This window comes from Siphateles boraxobius, unplaced genomic scaffold, assembly GCF_051911475.1.
Source record: "Siphateles boraxobius isolate OS27281-9 unplaced genomic scaffold, OSU_SipBor_1 53, whole genome shotgun sequence".
NCBI classification, from domain to species: Eukaryota; Metazoa; Chordata; class Actinopteri; order Cypriniformes; family Leuciscidae; genus Siphateles; species Siphateles boraxobius.
Genome location: NW_027509175.1, coordinates 8016734 through 8036406, shown reverse-complemented (window position 1 = coordinate 8036406; position 19673 = coordinate 8016734). Strand labels below are relative to the sequence as shown.

At 37.8% G+C, this 19673-nt stretch overlaps 1 protein-coding gene across 1 annotated transcript; it reads left to right on the top strand.

Moving 5' to 3' along the window:
- The first annotated feature begins 413 nt into the window (after positions 1-413).
- plk1 (polo-like kinase 1 (Drosophila)) lies at positions 414-7157 on the top strand. Its single transcript, XM_077205319.1, has 11 exons — positions 414-1159; positions 1712-1880; positions 1965-2109; positions 2235-2328; positions 2952-3174; positions 3348-3414; positions 3951-4051; positions 4273-4350; positions 4855-5009; positions 5111-5293; positions 6509-7157. The coding sequence occupies exons 1-11, from the start codon at positions 797-799 to the stop codon at positions 6713-6715; spliced, it is 1785 nt and encodes a 594-aa protein (XP_077061434.1). The 5' UTR covers positions 414-796; the 3' UTR covers positions 6716-7157.
- Positions 7158-19673: the final 12516 nt, after the last annotated feature.

Sequence of the window (19673 nt, the reverse complement as noted above, 5' to 3'; positions counted from 1 at the left end):
ATATAGTGTATCAGATAGTCCTATCCGCAATTAAATTATTTACATTTACATTTGATTAATAATTTATTTAATTATTACACAATAGTAGAGTTTATATAATAGAGCTTTTAAAACAGAGACTTGATCAAACGTATAATAAATATTATAAATAATAAAACCCAATACTGTATTTTTTTCCATACTAAGGAAGTCAATGGGGCCCATCAACTCTTTGTTCTTTTGTGTTCAGCAGATCAAAGAAATTCATACAGGTTTAGAACAACTTGAGGGTGAGTAAATGATGCCAGAATTTTCATTTTTGAGTGAACTATCCCTTTAAAATCCAGAGAACACAAATAAAGTTTTTCAGAGCGTGCACGCGGAGTCACATGATGCTTCGCTGTGTTTGGTCAGAATTTAAATCCCAGCAGCCAATCAGAGGCGGAGATAACGAATCGAGCACAATTCAAAAATTAGCAGGGACTCACTGCATTCCCATCCGAACAGCGGGCCGACACACTTCTTTTATGCCCGTTTCATTTGTGACTTTTCACAGAAATCCGACGGATGCGTTCTTTAGAGCAGTGAATATATGACTTTAAGATTAAATACAGTGTTTACTGTGGGATTTCCAGTTGTTCAAGTTATTATTTGAATGTAGTTTTCGGTGCTTCGCAACGGATGTGGATGATTGGCGAATTGCATGCATGATTGGCGAATTTCGGGATAAAGGACAAGAATCTTCGCCTCGGTTATTTATTTTTCAAGACCTTAGTGTGACTTATTTTACGTAAACCATCTTGTAAAGTGTGCAACGATGAGTGCTGGAATTGCAAAGACGGCGAAGCCATCGACTCACGTCGATCCCAAATCTGCTCCTCTGAAAGAGATTCCTGATATTCTAGTGGATCCCAGAACCATGAAGAGATACATGCGAGGTCGTTTTTTGGGAAAGGGCGGATTTGCGAAATGCTACGAAATCACAGAAATGGACACAAAGGAGGTTTTCGCAGGGAAAGTGGTGCCGAAGTCGATGCTGCTGAAGCCGCATCAGAAAGAGAAAATGAGCTCAGAAATCGCCATTCACAAAAGTCTCGATAATCAGCACGTAGTGGGATTTCACGGGTTTTTTGAGGATGATGACTTCGTGTACGTGGTGTTGGAAATATGTCGGAGAAGGGTAAGAACAGGGAAACCAATTTGAAAACAGACCGTCAACGGTCAGTATTCCTGTCACTGCCTGATAGTATGTCCTTACAACGCTTGAGGTTTAATGCATTAAACTAATTAAAGCCTATTGAGATTCACAGGTATTCCGTTTTATAAATATTTCAACATTTGTAAGTGTTTATTCATCTTAATGTACGGTTAAGGTATATAACTAAAACAAGTTCTACTCGCGTATGCCGCTAGTGGATTTTAAACTGGAGGATGTGACGTCAGTTGATTTGGTGTTTCTCGGAGATATATAACGAACTCCGTCCGTCAGAATTTTTTTTTGGTTTCATCAATTTTATAACTTGTGTAGAATTTGTAAGTTCAAATAGTCCTCCAACCCTACTAGATAAATTATGAAAAATTTAAAAAAGTCCAGTAGTTTCTTGGAGAATACTAACGTTAATTTTATGATTTCTGTGAGCTTGTATAGATTTGTGAGAATGTGTTGTAAATAGTTTGTTTTAACTTTCCGCCGGCGCTAGATTTTGGTGCTTAATTTCTTTCTTTCCCCTAGTCTCTCCTTGAATTGCACAAGCGGAGGAAGGCAGTGACAGAGCCTGAGGCCAGATACTTCATGCGCCAGACTATTCAGGGTTGTCAGTACTTGCACAACAACCGGGTTATCCACCGTGATCTCAAACTAGGGAATCTGTTTCTCAATGATGACATGGATGTAAAGATTGGTAAGCAAGCAATGGTTGTTCTTTGCCACTTTTTTCCCTCCTGACCTTTTTTTAATCAAGACTAATTGTAATCCTCAATCTTAGGTGACTTTGGTTTGGCCACTAAGATCGAGTTTGATGGCGAGAGAAAGAAGACCCTGTGTGGCACTCCTAACTACATCGCTCCAGAGGTGCTTTGCAAAAAAGGCCACAGCTTTGAAGTGGACGTCTGGTCATTGGGATGCATTCTGTAAGTCCCACTTTGATTTATATAACTATGAAATCTTTTTCATAGCACTTATTTGCTTATCCTTGCACGATGATTCATTTTTATAATTGTGCATGTATTGTTGATAACTGAGTTATTTCCATCAGATACACGTTGCTGGTTGGAAAGCCACCATTTGAGACATCCTGTCTGAAGGAGACCTACATCAGAATCAAGAAGAATGAGTACACTGTTCCTAGGGTAAGTATCTTTGCATCAGGAATTTGCCTTTTTATATCACATCTCAAAATCCAATCAACAACTAATGCATTGAACCCAACCTAGATTTTTTTTCAACCCCTATAATCCATTGATCCTGTCGTGGAATTTTAAATTTCAATTTAAAGGATTAGTTCACTTTTAAAAACTTTTGGTGATAATTTACTCACCCCCATGTCATCCAAGATGTCCATGTCTTTCTTCAGTCGAAAATAAATTAAGTTTTTTTTGATTAAAACATTCCAGGATTTTTCTCCATATAATGGACTTCAATGGGCCCCAAACGGTTCAAGGTCCAAATGACAGTTTCAGTGCAGCTTCAAGGGGCTTTAAACGAAACTGAAACTGTCACTTGGACCTTGAACCGTTTGGGGCCCAATGAAGTCCATTATATGGAGAAAAATCCTGGAATGTTATCATCAAAAACCTTAATTTCTTTTCGACTGAAGAAAGACATGGACATCTTGGATGACATGGGGGTGAGTAAATTATCAGAAAAGTTTTTTTTTTTAAAAGTGAACTAATCCTTTAAGTAAAAAGTGAGTCTGGTCTGGGAGAAACAGTGCAATAAGCCACCAATCTATCTCCTTTTTTGTCTTGTTTAGCATATTAATCCAGTTGCTGCGGCTCTGATTCGTCGGATGCTGCACGCTGACCCTACACTCAGACCTTCTGTGACCGAGCTGCTGGCCGATGAGTTTTTCACCTCCGGTTACGCGCCTGTGCGGCTGCCCACTTCCTGTCTCACGGTTCCTCCCAGGTTCTCCATCGCCCCCTCCAGTCTAGATCCTGCCCTCCTTCGTAAACCCCTTTCATCACTTAATAAAGGTATGTGTATAGGCAAATCCATGCTTAAAATGCTAAGTATATTTTGGCACACCTGCTTTTTGTGTGTGTTGGATTTCAGGGGTTTTCCCCCCTTTGTTGATTGTCCTGTCACTTTGAAATAAAGTAAAATGGATACCTGTAAGTTACCTGTAACTGTTCTTCTCTGTGTTTAGGAACAGACAGTCCTATTGAGAAAATGGGGAAAATGGAGCAAGCACAAAGGGAAGATCTTCAGCAAAGGTCAGTTTTATTTGTGTAGATAATGGAGAACTATTGACAATTTAAAAGGTTAGTTCACCCAGAAATGAAAATTGTCAAATTACTCACCGTCGTGTCTTTCCAAACCCCTAAGACTTTTGTTCATCTTCGGAACACAAATGAAGATCTTTTTGATGAAATCAGAGCTTTCTGTCCCTCCATTGATGGCCTATTTCAAAAAGTTCATAAAGACATTGTGAAACTAATCCATATAAATTTAGTGGTTTAGTCCAAATTTTCTGGAGGGACAGAAGGCGCTCAGATTTCAAAGATCTTTTGTGTTCCGAAGGTGAACAAAAGTCTTATAGGTGTTGAACGACATGAGGGTTAATAATGAGACAATTTTAATTTTTGGGTGAACTACCCCTTTTTGAACACCCATTTAGCCAACACTATCAAAACCATGATTATTAATAGAGTTGTGAACTTTGGCTTGTGTTCTAGTCTGTTATAAATTCAGGGTTTGGGCTTACATTTGTATTCAATGGGCTTACAAAACAAAATTGTATTTTGCACAGGGATGGAGCTGAACAACCTGACTCCAACCTAAGTGACATGCTGCAGCAGCTGGTCAGTGTCAACACTGCCAGGCCTTCTGAGAGAGACTATATTAGACAAGGTAACATCATGGATTCTCTGCATCTTGCAAGTGAAGAGTTGTATATTTTAATGGAAAGAGTAGGGACTTGTATGATAGCAGAAATCAAAGTATACTTCATGTTTTTGTTCATAAAGCCAAACATAATGCATTCAATTGGTGTTTTGTAAGTTTAAAAGTTATACATTCTCAAACTATTGACAAGCACAATGCAATGATTTTTTTTCTCCCTCCCTTTACAGAGGAAGCCGAGGACCCTGCATGTAATCCTGTCTTCTGGATCAGCAAATGGGTCGACTACTCTGACAAATATGGTCTTGGTAAGACACCATGCTGACACGATATACTGAAGTCAGAAGCCTAATTGAATTTGTTTGTGACTCACTGAAATGCAAGCAAATAAAAATTAATGGCAGAAACTGAAAGAAAAAAAAAGTGAGGTAATTTGGGGTTTTGTATTAAATGGTTCTGGTGTGCAGAATCATTGACCGAAAGTAATGTTTCATTAGTGCTGCTTAGATGATTCGTAACATGACATTTATTGCATTTCACCTGTGCTCACTGAGGTGCAAGTTATTTATTATATAAAATACTGGCAAATGACCATGGTATAAGCGGGATAATACACAACTATCTGTGCGTTAAACAATTTGATAAACTTCGCGGAGGCAACCACCTTAGCCGTGGATTATCCCTTGCATGTTTTTGATATCAAACTTGTGAAAAATTGGAATGTATCGCAACTTTAGATGAAAACATGGATACTGATTAACATGCTATCCAAAAATATTGCCCTTATGCTACTGTATTTAACCCCTTCATAGGTTACCAGCTGTGTGACAATAGCGTAGGCGTTCTGTTCAATGATTCCACTCGTTTGATCATGTACGCTGATGGTGACAGTCTGCAGTATATCGACCGCAACACTGCAGAATCCTACCTCAGCGTTCGCTCCTACCCCTCGGCACTCTCCAAAAAGGTCTGTCCACTCTTCACTGGAAATTATGTAGTGCAATGAATGAGTTTCATAATGGGTTTTGGTTATCCATGATTACTGACCCCATCCCTCCCCTCTTGTAGATTACACTCCTCAAGTACTTCAGAAATTACATGAGCGAGCACTTGCTGAAGGCCGGGGCAAACATAATACCCCGCGATGGTGATGAACTGACCCGGTTGCCTTACCTTCATCACTGGTTTCGCACTAAAAGTGCTATTGTGCTGCACCTGAGCAATGGAACCGTGCAAATCAACTTCTTCCAGGTGAGAAAATGCCTTGTTAGCGTCCTATGAAATCCATTTTTTTTTTCTTCAATTTAAGCTGGGACACACTTAATGGCTAAGGCTGATTATGAATGTAATTTGATACTTGGGACTGATCATGCCCAAACGCCCCAAGTCAATGACAGTTGCTTTCAGTCGGTGTTTAAAATCTGCTCTAATCGTTGGAAACTGTAAGTGTGTTCAGTCTTAAAATGTTAGCTAGTCGTTAAGTGTGTCCTTGGCATTAATGGTTAAATTAAATGTTATAATCAAAATTAATGTCTAATTGAAATCATTAGCTGTACAATTTAACAACAAAGTTCAGTTTTAATGTCCCCAAATTCTGTGCTTTCAGTTAATTTTTCTAGATTCCAATTTAATAAAATTGAAAAGCATGTCCAATCAATTGATTTCATAAAACTTTAGCTACTAAATTTTTCAAACAAAAGTGTGGCCATTCTGAAAAGCTTTTTTTTTTTCTCAGAATTTTTTTTTTTCTGGATTTAATTTAATACAAATTTGTATTAAAAGGCATTAAACAACATGCAGACCTCATTTAATTAAATTTTTTTGCGGTTTGTTAGTCAGACACTAGTCCATATCGCGATTTTATTAAAGTGTAATTTTGCCAATTTTCAACTCGCTTTGTATCGCTACAATGTCAGTAGTATATGTAAATTAACAATGTTTACTCATTCTCAGTGTTACCTAGACTTTTGAGAGCTCGAGGACTTTCGTGAAAGCTACAGATTTTTTTTGGGATCCCGCCAGTCAGATCAACAGAGGGTTATTAACAGAACAGTTATTGTAAGGGTAGATTTGTCACTGAAAATTGTATCATACTACATCCACTCTATAAACAGCATTATGGTGAAAATGGAACATTATGGCAACAAGTTTCGATCACACTAACGAAAACCGCTTGGTCAAAAGTTGCAATTTATTAAAGTTTTTTTGAGAGCAGAAATAGCTGAAATGCAAAAGAACCAGCACACCACTAAGTTCTCTTTCGATCAAGCACCTGTTTAATGGATGTTTAGTTAAGCGCATACAATGAATTTACAGTCCATCCAAAATTTTAATTCTGACATTCTCTGATGCAAAGTAAATTTCCGTTTATGACTTACTCGATTCTGGGTACTTGTGACTTATCAAACAAAATACAGGAGGAGCCAAACTGACACTGTGAGCTCACTGTTTTTCTATGCCCTCCAGGACCACACAAAGCTTATTTTGTGTCCCCTGATGGGAGCAGTGACGTACATCAACGAGAAGCGAGAGTTCTGCACCTATAAGATGAGCTTAATCGAGGAGTTCGGCTGCTGTAAAGAGTTGGCCAGCCGTATGCGCTACGCTCGCAACATGGTGGAGAAGCTCATGGCCTGCAAAAGCACAGCAGCAGCCGCTACTTCAGCCCGCTAACCCACTGACGTCACAAATTATATAGCTATGAGGTCACCATCCATTCTGGTCTCCCTCAATTGAGTCTGAGGGCTCTTAAATATTCCAGCAGCAAAACTTGTACAGTTTTCTGGGTTCTACACTATGAATTCCTCCTCTGGATCTGTTTACTCTCGAACTATCACTTGTTTTTCTGGGTGTTGGAGTTTGACCATGCTAGCTGTCTGTATCATGTGAATGCTCTTTTGTACATGTTTTAATGTTTTAGAACTTGTCTGTTTACCTTTTGACTGTTCCTTGTATAAAAGCTTTTGGACATTAATCTTTTAATTTGTAAGAATATTTGAAATAAGTTTGTATTCCAAAATAAAGATCTTTTTAGAGAAATTGATTGTTAGATGTTAATGATAAATACGAGTTTATATTTACGAGTTTAATTAAAATATAAGTGTGCTTTGAAAAAGTGTTTTGTGTTTGAATAAACATGAACTTTCTATCAACTTATTACAACACTAGTTTGAGTAAAATATGGTTTGTGGTAAAGATAAGTTGATCATAATTGGATGTTTTATTCTACAATTTAAATTACACACATCCCAAATGTTATCTAGTAACTTAAAAACATTTTCAAAATAAGCGTATTGGCCTCTTAAATTTGAGGTTTAAAGATAATGGGGGTGTGTTATGTTGTGGAACAAAACATCCAAGTATTGTCAAATTTCTACCACAGAATTTATTTCACTTACAAAACTTAAAACAGGGAAGTCTTAAAGCTCCCATGACATGAAATTTTCCTTTTCTGAGGTTTTTTAACATCTAACATCTTTCTCCGCCCTTGAGAAAATGAAAGCTCAGACGGGCTGATCTTGAATCTTCCCCGTATGACGTCATACAGGGAAAGGTTACCTCCCCTTTCTCTGCTTTTCCATTTTATGTTAAATTTGATCTTATTACTTGGTAAGTTTTACATGCATAAATGTAAATGGTCTGAAAGGATACCTAACATCTACCATTTTAAAGCTGACATGAAGATTTATTTTGAAACACTGAAAGGACTCTCAAACCGCAAAGCAACCAGAACGATGGGCATCCTCAAAGAATTAAATTCCTCTCCTTTATTTTAATTATACATGTATACCTCCTTTACATTGTTGTTTTTTTTCTTTCTTTTTATTTTTTTCTAATGTGTGATTGAGTGTTCTTTAATTTCATTGATATGAATGTTATCTTAATGCTCTTCTTATCTTATGATGATTCGTAATCATTTAGAACAGTATATGTGAAACATTTGTATCTACTGTATTTTGTCATATAATTTTGGGGAAAAAAAATCTCTGCTTTTCCCTCCCAGAGATTTTGACCCGCCCAATGAGAAAATGAGCTAGGAAGTGGGAGCGCGATTTGAGTTTTTGCTCGAGAGAGAATTCATGGCGTGTGAACTAGCAAAGCACCGCCGTTGCTCAATAATAGAATGTACAAATGAACACATGAGTATTTTTTTAGTTCCTTCATCCAAGCCCCAGAAGAACCAGTGGATTAATTTAATTTTCTCTGGAAATGCGCCGACACAACTTCCCAAAGTTGTGTATGTCTGCGCCAAACATTTCACCTAATTGTGTTGTTTTACCGTTTATGGTTACCTAGCTTGTTTCACGTAGAATGTGGCTGTTTGTAACATTAGCTATGCAGCTAACAGCCGAGTTAACGTTACTGTCGTCGCTAATTTTAAAGTAGATAGCATGAAGTATGTGTGTGAATGCACACTCTGTAACGCGAGTGTTCTTCACTTTGTTATTTGGATAACCGTTCTACTGTCGGTGATATGGCGCGCGCGATATCCGCATTTCAAGATGCGCAGAGCTTGATGTAATTGTAATAAGATAAATTACAGATGTTACAGATCTCTGCGTACTAGAACATCTAGGCACAAAAACAGTATTTCCCCCATGCTATCTCCAGCTTAAAGCTCCAGTAGGTAGCTTTTGTAAACAAATATTTGTTAAAACTCTCATTATGTCCTGAAAGTAGAATATGAGACAGATAATCTGTGAAAAAAATCAAGCTCCTCTAGCTCCTCCCTGTGGTCCTACTGCCATTTGCAGAAATACACCGCTCCCGGTCAGAAACAACCAATCAGAGTCAGGAGGAATGTCTTAGCAGTGTCAATCACGCTCGTGTACGCGCTGATCACCCCTCTCTTGCACAGCGCGAGCGCGTACCGTCGTTCGTGACTCTCCTGTTCAAACTCGTTCATCCAAATGAACAAATCTTTTTTCGAGTCATTTTGTTCATTCAACGAACGAAATGACTCGAAAAAAGATTCGTTCATTTTGAATGAGTCTTTTTTGGAGTCATTTCGTTCATTCAACAAATGAATGACTCGAAAAAAGATTTGTTCATTTCGATGAACGAGTTCGAACAGGATCACGAACGTGCATCACAGAACAGAGCAAGGCGAGCATTTGTGCTTATAAAACTTAAAGTTTTTTATTTATTTTTGAAATGACCGATCGTTTCACTAGATAAGACCCTTATTCATCGTCTGGTATCGTTTAAGACCATTTGAAGCTGCACTGAAACTGTCATTTGGTCCTCGAAACGTTTGTGTCCTATTGAAGTCCATTATATGGAGAAAAAGCCTGGAATGTTTTCATCAAAAAACTTAATTTCTTTTCGACTGAAGAAAGAAAGACATGGACATCTTGGATGACATGGGGGTGAGTAAATTATCAGCAAAAGTTTTTTTTTAAAGTGAACTAATCATTTAACGTTATCTAGTAGCTATAACTTATAGAAAGAGTGCAACCTTATAAAGTTACATGTATTGCAAAATACATAATGATTTGAGGACCAACTTTGTAGTCAAAGTATGGGCAGGCCATAGTCAATGTAAAGCATATTGTTGATGTTTCGTCCCTATTAGTGAATGTTCCATAACTGTTTATAATCCGCCGTCATCGGTGGTCCTGCTTACTAGCCTGCGCGTTCACGGCAGGCTCCGCTGTGGGGGAGGATCTGTGGAGGGAGGGCTGTAGTGTAGCAGAGAGCAAGGGGGTTGGACCTGTAAGTTGTGCTTGTTCAAATTTTCAGGCTAAGTCAACATTTTCTCAAAACTCCCTACTGTAGCTTTAACGCCTGTTGTAGATTTAATTTTTAAAGCTGCAAATGTAATATATACAAAGTAATAAATTGAGTACTAATTTTACCTTGTTGTCTCTACACAGGCCAGTACTTCAAGTGCTTGCATTCAGCTGCCTCTCTCAAGGGATGTTTCCTGCCAGACAGACCACCTGGAAACACGGTCACCGTGATTTTGCCAAGTAAGACATGGTCCTGGATCAACATATTTTGTTGATCCTGGATCAACATTCCTGTCCCAAAATGTAGTCCTTACCCAATCCCTACCCCTAAACCTAACCCTACCCATAACTTTTCCCTAAAATCAGAGGGTAATGAAAGGTGAATAGCACTGATGTTTAAAGTATTTCACCCTGGTTCTAAGCCTAAACATAACATAAGCTGTAAACTTGTCCCTCAAATGTAGGCACACAACTATCCTTAAAGACTCTGGGGCCCAAATCTGCCACCTGCAAATGCATATACTTTTGATGTAATAAGTATTCTGGTATTTTTTCTTTTCTTTCATTATGTGTTGTCATCAGACTTTCCTTATTAAAATTAATTTGGGTGTTGGGGCGTCCAATGCAGACCCTCTGTGCCTGTCATCATCACCTTTAAAGATACCACCCAAAAGACCTCGTCTAGACCTTGATGAACTGCTCGAGGACAATCTATTGGAGGGCAGCTCTTTAGTGGAAGCATCAAAGGGACATGATTCCACTTATGATCCTGCAGACTCCATCACAGTATCGTTATAGCCTACTCTACACTACAGTCGTAAGTTACTGAGAGTTTAATTATGTCTGGCTTGTGATTCGCATTCTAACATAAGCCCCTTTCACACAGCGCGTTGATCCCGGGAAATTGCCAGAACGCCTTCTGTGTGAACGCAAACACGACCCGGGATTGTTGCCGGTGTTGTACCGAATTCCGACTCCCGGACAAATCGCACTCCAATTTGCGTGCACGCGCCTCCCACTTAAATACGCGCTGAAGCGAGTTTAAATGCACTTCCTTTGCCATATGCGTTTATCAATTGATTTTTCACACAGCAAGCACCCAGATCCTGCATGAAAGCTTTGTCTACACTTAAATAAATTAACGGAAAGTAAACTAGTGTGGATAAAAGATGTAAGCAAACAAAAACAAAAACACATGGCAGATCGATTCAAACTATAAACTTCGACGGGTACGGAATAAAGCTACCAGCTGTCAAAACAGAACTGTTAATTTAATTTAACTGAACTTAACTTTTGTGTGTTAAACACGATGTGGTTCATAGGAAAATATTGTAGGCTATTACTCTCCCCATTGCACATGAATGTCATAATAATAACCCTTTTCATGATAGGCTTTATATAGAGTTCATAAAATTCATTCTGTATATTGTATATAATAGACCATGAGGCAAATACCTGTTTTTTTGTTTGTTTTTGCTTAATTGCATCTTAAAAATAGAAATTAAACAATTTATTAGTGATAATTGACACTTATAGCTAAGGATGTAAATAAACCTTAGAAATTTTTTTAAATTAATGTTTTTTAAACACATTAGGGACCCAAAAAGCATTATTTATTTCATTCATTCTTTCAATTTTACATCTTGCATTGTTTATGGATATACAATTAAAATAGCTGGAGCAATTGCTTTGTGGTCAGGTGCCCTTTTTTAAAGAAAAACTGCTGCCATATTAGGCTACAATAAATAGATTCAGTGCATGCAAGGGCTTAATACAAAGCTACTGTAAACGTTAACACAGGGTGTGCCCTCAAAATAATTACACTGTAACTTCTTACAGGTGTATAAGGTCACAGATTCACCACATTACTGTCACATCCTGGTTTGGAGATTGTATGGTCACAAAAGCATTGGATTGTCACTTCAGTAAAATGGGTTTACCAGGGGGAGCGGGATTTTCACAGCATTAAAATATCGCCTGTTGAAATCACACTCCCCACACCTGCACAGGTATAAGGTCACAGACTCACCACACTACTGCCATTGGGTTACTTATCCATTTAAGAATTTACAAAGAAAACTTTATTTACATTCTATGCACTGAATAACAATAACAAAATTACAATAAACACTAAACTAAAATGAACTATTCACAGTCAGAGAGTTTTTTATCTCTTAGGTGCAGGCCCGGCAGACGAAGCTCTTCACTTTCACTGTCTTGTGAACACAATTGCAGTGGAACCACCGTAAGCACACATCACAGCATATCTAAACATATTAATATACATATTTAGTAAATACTCTTACTGTAAAACAATAATTTCAATGCAAATATCTTGAAATCAATTTTGTTTTACACACAGAAAAAAGTGGTATACTTACCCAGTCAGTTCCATTTTCCTTCTCCCCACAGATAAAACACAGGTCCATCAGGTCTTGTAACAATAATTCCAGTATAGAAAATACAGTATAGTGTGATATTAAACACTACATTTAATTAGAAAACATGCTTACATTTAATATAGACTCATTGCAAGTCCAGAATTCTTACCCGTGTTTTTTAATTTAACACAAAACAACACTTTATAATAAGGTTTAATTTTGTTAGCATGAACCAACAATTTTATAAGATATTTTTAAGAAAGTTGTATCTGTTAAACAAGTCATTAGATAGGCTAACATTGGGCTGCATATAAAGAAACAAAATGGATGTGCCATATAGATCAATAAAATGGAATCGCCTCCGCATGGACAATAAGACAAAAAGATTTTAATCAAACCATATCGTTGATAAAAATAATACGAGAACAAAATAATTTTAGTTATTAATTACACTGGCGAATAAGGTACCTATTTATCAGCAAAACCGATTAATCGGTTGACCTCTAAAATTATTAATGGAATGTACTATTAGCATGGGCCAAGTCTAACCTCACTTTCCAGTTCCATTGTAGGTGCAGTGCGATAAATGTCAGCATAGAACAGCTTGAAAGGCCCTTTTTTGGAAACGAGTATGTATACCTTTTTCCCATTCCAAGCCTCTTTCACACCTGAAAAATGGAAACAATACAGGTATGTTACCAGATATTGCTACGAAAAACAAGCAAAAAGTCTATTGGTTTTTAATTATCATTAAGAAAACGTGCATGCGTTCTTTTGCCTTTTTGAACCCACTCGCCACTCTCTAGTTTCTTTTTAGATATTGTTAGTTTTTGCATTTAATATTTTTCCATCTGGAACTTTTATTTGTCATGAGCTCTATATTTTAAGATGTACTAGAAAAAATATGATTCAACAACAAAAACTCTGTAGTTAACAGTGAGTGGTGGTTTCAGACATTATTTTATTAAAGTGGCACTTTTGTCAGTGCCGCACTCGTGACTCTTATTCTGCCTTTGTAAAACGTTTTTATGTTTTATTCATAGATATTTCTAGTTTGCGGGAGTCCCGCGAATCGTTTTATTCTCCCGCAACCCGCACAGACCGAGAAATGAGTGGAGATGGAGGATGGCCATGAGGAGGAGACGGTGCTGGGGAGCTGAGTGGAGATGGAGGATGGCCATGAGGAGGAGACAGTGCTGGGGAGCTGAGTGGAGAAGGAGGTTGGCCATGAGTAGGAGGCATAGCTTTGGAGCTGAGTGGAGATGGAGGATGGCCATGAGGAGGAGGCAGTGATGGGGAGCTGAGTGGAGATGGAGGATGGCCATGAGGAGGAGGCAGTGCTGGGGAGCTGAGTGGAGAAGGAGGTTGGCCATGAGTAGGAGGCATAGCTTTGGAGCTGAGTGGAGATGGAGGATGGCCATGAGGAGGAGGCAGTGATGGGGAGCTGAGTGGAGATGGAGGATGGCCATGAGGAGGAGACGGTGCTGGGGAGCTGAGTGGAGATGGAGGATGGCCATGAGGAGGAGACAGTGATGGGGAGCTGAGTGGAGATGGAGGATGGCCATGAGGAGGAGGCATAGCTTTGGAGCTGAGTGGAGATGGAGGATGGCCATGAGGAGGAGACAGTGATGGGGAGCTGAGTGGAGATGGAGGATGGGCATGAGGAGGAGGCATAGCTTTGGAGCTGAGTGGAGTATGGAGGATGGGCATGAGGAGGAGACAGTGCTGGGGAGCTGAGTGGAGATGGAGGATGGGCATGAGGAGGAGAAGGTGCTGGGGAGCTGAGTGGAGAAGGAGGTTGGCCATGAGGAGGATACAGTGCTGGGGAGCTGAGTGGAGATGGAGGATGGCCATGAGGAGGAGAAGGTGCTGGGGAGCTGAGTGGAGAAGGAGGTTGGCCATGAGGAGGATACAGTGCTGGGGAGCTGAGTGGAGAGGCAAAGCGTATTTTCGTGTTTTTGGAGGGTTTCTGGAGCTTGTGAGGGAGTTTTGGGGTCTCTTCACTATGGGGCCTCAAATGGTCTGTGTTGATTTTTGGTACCTTGACACCCCTCCCATCCTCAAGATCAGCGCTTTTTCCCTCCAGTGCTGTAATAATGTAGGGACCCTGGTAATTTGCCTCCAATTTCCCACCTTTTCGCTGCTGACTTCTTACATTTTGTCTCCACACTTTGTCTCCTACTTTAAATTTGTTGGTGGTTGGACACAATTTTTGCTTTACTTTTTTTTTTGTGAAGTTTTTATGTTTACCTCAGCCTCACGCAAAACTTCACTCATCCTTACTGCCGATTCTGTCACTTGCTCCACAGTCACTGTTTCTTCTACACTTTGTTTGATCTAAAAACTATTTCATTTTGATTATCATAAAAAATTAATTAATTTAACACTACATTATCATTTTGATGAATAATTACAGCCCGTTCTAACCCCAAGGCGTCATATAGGTGACGCTCTTTTGACATTCGTCAAATACTGACGCACATGACACCCTTTAGCGTCAATATGAGACGCAGAACCCAAGGCATCATATAGGTGACGCTTTTGACATTTCGTCTAAATCCGACACACATGGCCACCCTTTAGCATTGTAAGGCCGTCTAACTCGATCCAATGGCGGTACTCGAATTAGCGGTGAAGGTCTTTGCGTGTTACTGTATTTTCTCGCAGCAAAGTATTTTTGGTTAAATGCAATACATTTTCTCATATGTATTTTCTCGTTATTTCATCTGACTCCATAAATGAAAAAGGTTTTAATGATATCTGTGGATCATTAAATGTGAGCGAATGTTTTACTATTCTTTTAAACTCTTGAGAATGAAAATAATGTCAATTAGAATAATCAAATATCACAATTTATTATGTCAGGTAAATGTATCATTATAATTCCATAATCAATTCAAGGATAATCAATGCAAAACATCAAATGCTCTAGAACAAAGAGGAAAAAGTTTACCCGACAAGAAAAGCGTGAGGCTGAGAGCCTCGAAACTCTCAGCCTCACGGGCCGATCTCAAATATAGAAAAGGCCCCGAGCTCTCGCTGCGTTTCATTATATACCCAGACCTCATTTCAAATCTAAACATCATCCTCAGTGGAAATGTACCTGTAAGTCACCATTTGCCAGCAGTGGAAAATTAGCATTCAGTCAAATGGTCAAAGGTGTTAACACAAAGACACACCCTCCAGTGTGCAAGATATTTCTAAACTTCCTAAGAACTTTATTACCTTTTGGGTTTACTTCTTTGGGAATGAGACATTTGTACCAGTCGCACCGAGACATTTCAAATAATACCAAATATGTATAAAACTAGATGATAATCATTCACATTAAACCATTTAGATTCTTGTGTGAGTTTGGGAGATCTCTGCCAGGATGAAGAATGGGGGAGAGAAATGTAGATTAGGATGAGGGAGGTGAGACCTTTGTCTCAATAGTGAATGAGGGGGAGTTCAAATGTTAATTTCCTTTGTTTTCTCAGAGAGTGGCCCTCTCTTAAAGTCCTTCAAGTTTTTCCAGTCTTTCAGCATCACTATGAGACGCAGATCCCAAAGCGTCATAACCCTAACGCTACCCCAGACCTAAACCTACCCGTCTCATATTGACGCTAAAGGGTGCCATGTGCGTCAGTTTTTGACAAATTCCCTTGGGGTGAGAATGCGTTGATAATTGCTTTAATTTTCAGTTACCTTATATTGCTCTGGTATCTCACAAGGGTAACGGGCTTCTCTCCCAAACATTAAAAAAAAAGGTGAGAATTTGGTCGTCAGTTGTTTTTTTGTTCGAAGTCCGAACATGACGGCATCGAGATGTTTGTCCCAGTCCATTGGCCGCTCCTTGCAAAGCTAGCAAAGGGATCTGTTTACACAAAATCATTAGATCAGTTATCGCAGTATGGCGATAGAAGTAACTGTCAAGGAATGCATACCTGTATTGAATTTATACTTGGAATTCAATGTTTGTTTGGGAACATTTTGGCTAAAGATATCTGGCAAATATAAGACCAATAGCATATATAAAAAGGCACCTTTGAATTGTTGCATTCAAACGTTCCACAAGGCCATTTGTTTGTGGATGATAAGGAGCGCTTGATATTAAGTGTTCTGCACACATGTTTGTTCAGCTAGAATTGTGAAAGAAACGTATTAACATTTACAGGCATAGTAATTGGCATTTACAAGGGATTGTAGTCATTATAGGTGATAAAAAGCCATGTTCTATGGACATGTCATGTTTACATAAAACTTACCTCATTCACAAACTCTTTCCCCTGGTCAGTTAGGACCCTCTTAGGGGCTTCAAACTGATGCACAAATTTAATTAAGCATTCAGTGACCTCTTTGGAAGTTTTGGACCGCAAAGGGTAAGCTTGGGGCCACTTGGTGAGGTAATCGACGATGACACAAATATACTGATTACTGACACCTGTCAATGACAGTTTACCGATGAGGTCCATTCCCAACAGCTCAAAGGGCTGTTTGACTAGAGTTCATTAAAAAAAAATGTTATTTACGCGTGTCTTGTTTTGTTCCAGTTAGCGTGTATTTATTTTGCCCCCAGTTTCAGTTATATTTGTACATCCTCATTTCAATATCTGTTTTATAAAATAATTTGTACCTCAATAGGTTAGTCAGTCCCCTGTTTTAGTGTTGATCTATTGGCTTGGCATTGTTCACACTGTGCCACCTTTTCAAATCGGATAGAAGTGTTTTAGCCTAACAAAATTTTTGAATTTGTTGAATTTGAAATTATTTAACTATCAATTGGCTTATAAATAGAGTATTAAAAACACTAAAAAAAACTGAAGTAAAAAGAAAATGTTTTGTGTTGCTTAACAAACAAAACATTCCACTGAATCAGCGAATGTGTTATTACCCATTTGTCAATGTCCTGTGACATGCCAGGCCAATAAAACCTTTTGGAGACTGCATCTCTTGTTTTATCCTGTCCGGTATGTGCCCCCAGACTGCTGGCATGGAACTCCATAAATATGCTGTTCGCTTCCTCAGCCCCTTCGACAACCTTCGCCTTATTTTCTTTTGCAGTTTTTAGGTTCCGGACATAGTATAATTGGCCATCTATGACACAAGAAAGAAATGTTCATTATATGTTAATTGTTAATCGTGAATTGACCATCATATATGTTGTAAACAAAATAGAATAGTTGTTATTATACTGTATATAACATTCTTTACAGTTTTTGATTTTGATTGATAGTGGAAGTTGTTTTAGTGTTTTTAGTTTTCGAATGTGTTAAACAGGATAAATGTTTTAAAATTTAAAAGTAAAAAAAATATCTCCATCATTATTTTTTTGAAGTAGGCTAGTCATAAAATTATACATTCATTTTGGAATGAATGTTTGTTAGACCTTGAGAATGAATGTAATCAGAAATTAATAAAACAAAATACTGTGTGTGTGTGTGTGTGTAAAACCTATTACCGTCATCATGGTAGGCTACTTTAACTCATCGTCACGGTACTTTACCTCCATGCCGTGGATTCAAATAATTTCGTTAATATATGAACGTGGATATTACATATGCATGTAAAATTATGTATTCTTTATTATAGCTTTATTCGGTTATTATGTTCTATTCAATTATTAAACGAAATCCTGATTACGCGTTGGGCATGAGCTGAATACTGTGTATATTTTAATACTGTGTATATATATATATATATATATATATATATATATATATATATGTGTGTGTGTGTGTGTATATATATATTATTATTTTTTACCTTTAATTTTAAAGTTGTGCGCTTTTTTCCGTAGTGTATTTTTCTCCGTCTTACTGTAGCCATCAGGGTATGTCCCATGGGACTTGTAGGAAAAATTTTTGTTGTAAATGCCAGGATCCATTGGAAAAAAATGTGCAAAAAGGTAACGCCGTTAGCTATGCCTGGAATGGATTAGCGCGGGCGATTTTCAAAAGTCCACGGAGGCAACATTCTACATCCGCCCGTAGATGAATTCGACATAAAACCAATTTTTAAGTAACTATATATATTTTTTAATTATTCGTAAATTAAAATATAATAGTATATTATATGAATTATTAATAAATATATTGTTTTAATAAATATAAAATATCTATATATTATAATATTAATATAATATTACCAATTTCTTTGTAAAACCATATTTTTAATTATGAATATATATATATATATATATATATATACATATATTATATTAATATAATAATACAAAAGCAATTTCTAAGTAAAACTATGTATATAATTGTATAAAATATAATATTATATATTCATTATTGTTAAAAATAAGTTTTTTATTAAATAGTCAAATAAAAAATATATCCGTCAATAAATAAATATTAAATCATACCATTATTAAAGGTGGGGTATGTGATTCTCTTTTTTGTCCATTTTTTCAAATTCACTTGAAATCCTATTCCTAACCCACTTACAGCCACTGAGAAGCACTGAAATGAAATTTAAGCAATATAACCATCTGTGGAACGGGCAGGACTCGAAAAACTCCAGCCAATCATTTCCAAGACCACCTGGAATCATTGGACAGTAAGTTCTTCAATCAAACGGTCGTACCACACACCCCTCCCCCCAGCGCGCGTGACCCCCTTCGTGCGCATACTCAAAGCTCGGGTCGCATGAGCATCTCGTCAGTAAAGCCGGTTCCATGATTAGTAGTAAATCGTCATTACAATCTCTCGCGCATCTGAGTTTTCGCTCGTGCATGATTGCGCGTCCATGTTCTTCGAATGGGTGGAGTCAGGGCCAGCGTTGGAGTAAAGAAGGTAGGACCATTTGAATTGTGTATTTTCGAAATCTGCCGGTCGTTTTCCAAATCACATACCCCACCTTTAAATACTTTTTATTTGCACGTCTGTGACCTTATACACCTATGCAGGTGAGGGGAGTGTGATTTCAACAGGCGATATTTTAATGCTGTGAAAATCCCACTTCCCCTGCAAACCCATCTTACTGAAGTGACAATCCAATGCTTTTGTGACCACACATTCTCCAAACCAGGATGTGACAGTAATGTGGTGAATCTGTGACCTTATACCTGTAAGAAGTTACAGTGTAATTATTTTGAGGGCACACCCTGTGTTAACGTTTACAGTAGCTTTGTATTAAGCCCTTGCATGCACTGACTGAATCTTTATTTATTGTAGCCTAATTATGGCAGCAGTTTTTCTTTAAAAAAGGGCACCTGATCACAAAGCAATTGCTCCAGCTATTTTAATTGTATATCCATAAACAATGCAAGATGTAAAATTGAAAGAATTAATGAAATAATGTTTTTTGGGGCCCTAATGTGTTTAAAAAACATTAATTTAAAAAAAATGTCTAAGGTTTATTTACATCCTTAGCTATAAGTGTCAATTATCACTAATAAATTGTTTAATTTCTATTTTTAAGATGCAATTAAGCAAAAACAAACAAAAAACAGGTATTTGCCTCACAGTCTATTATATAGCTGCTACAATATACAGAATGTATTTTATGAACTCTATATAAAGCCTATCA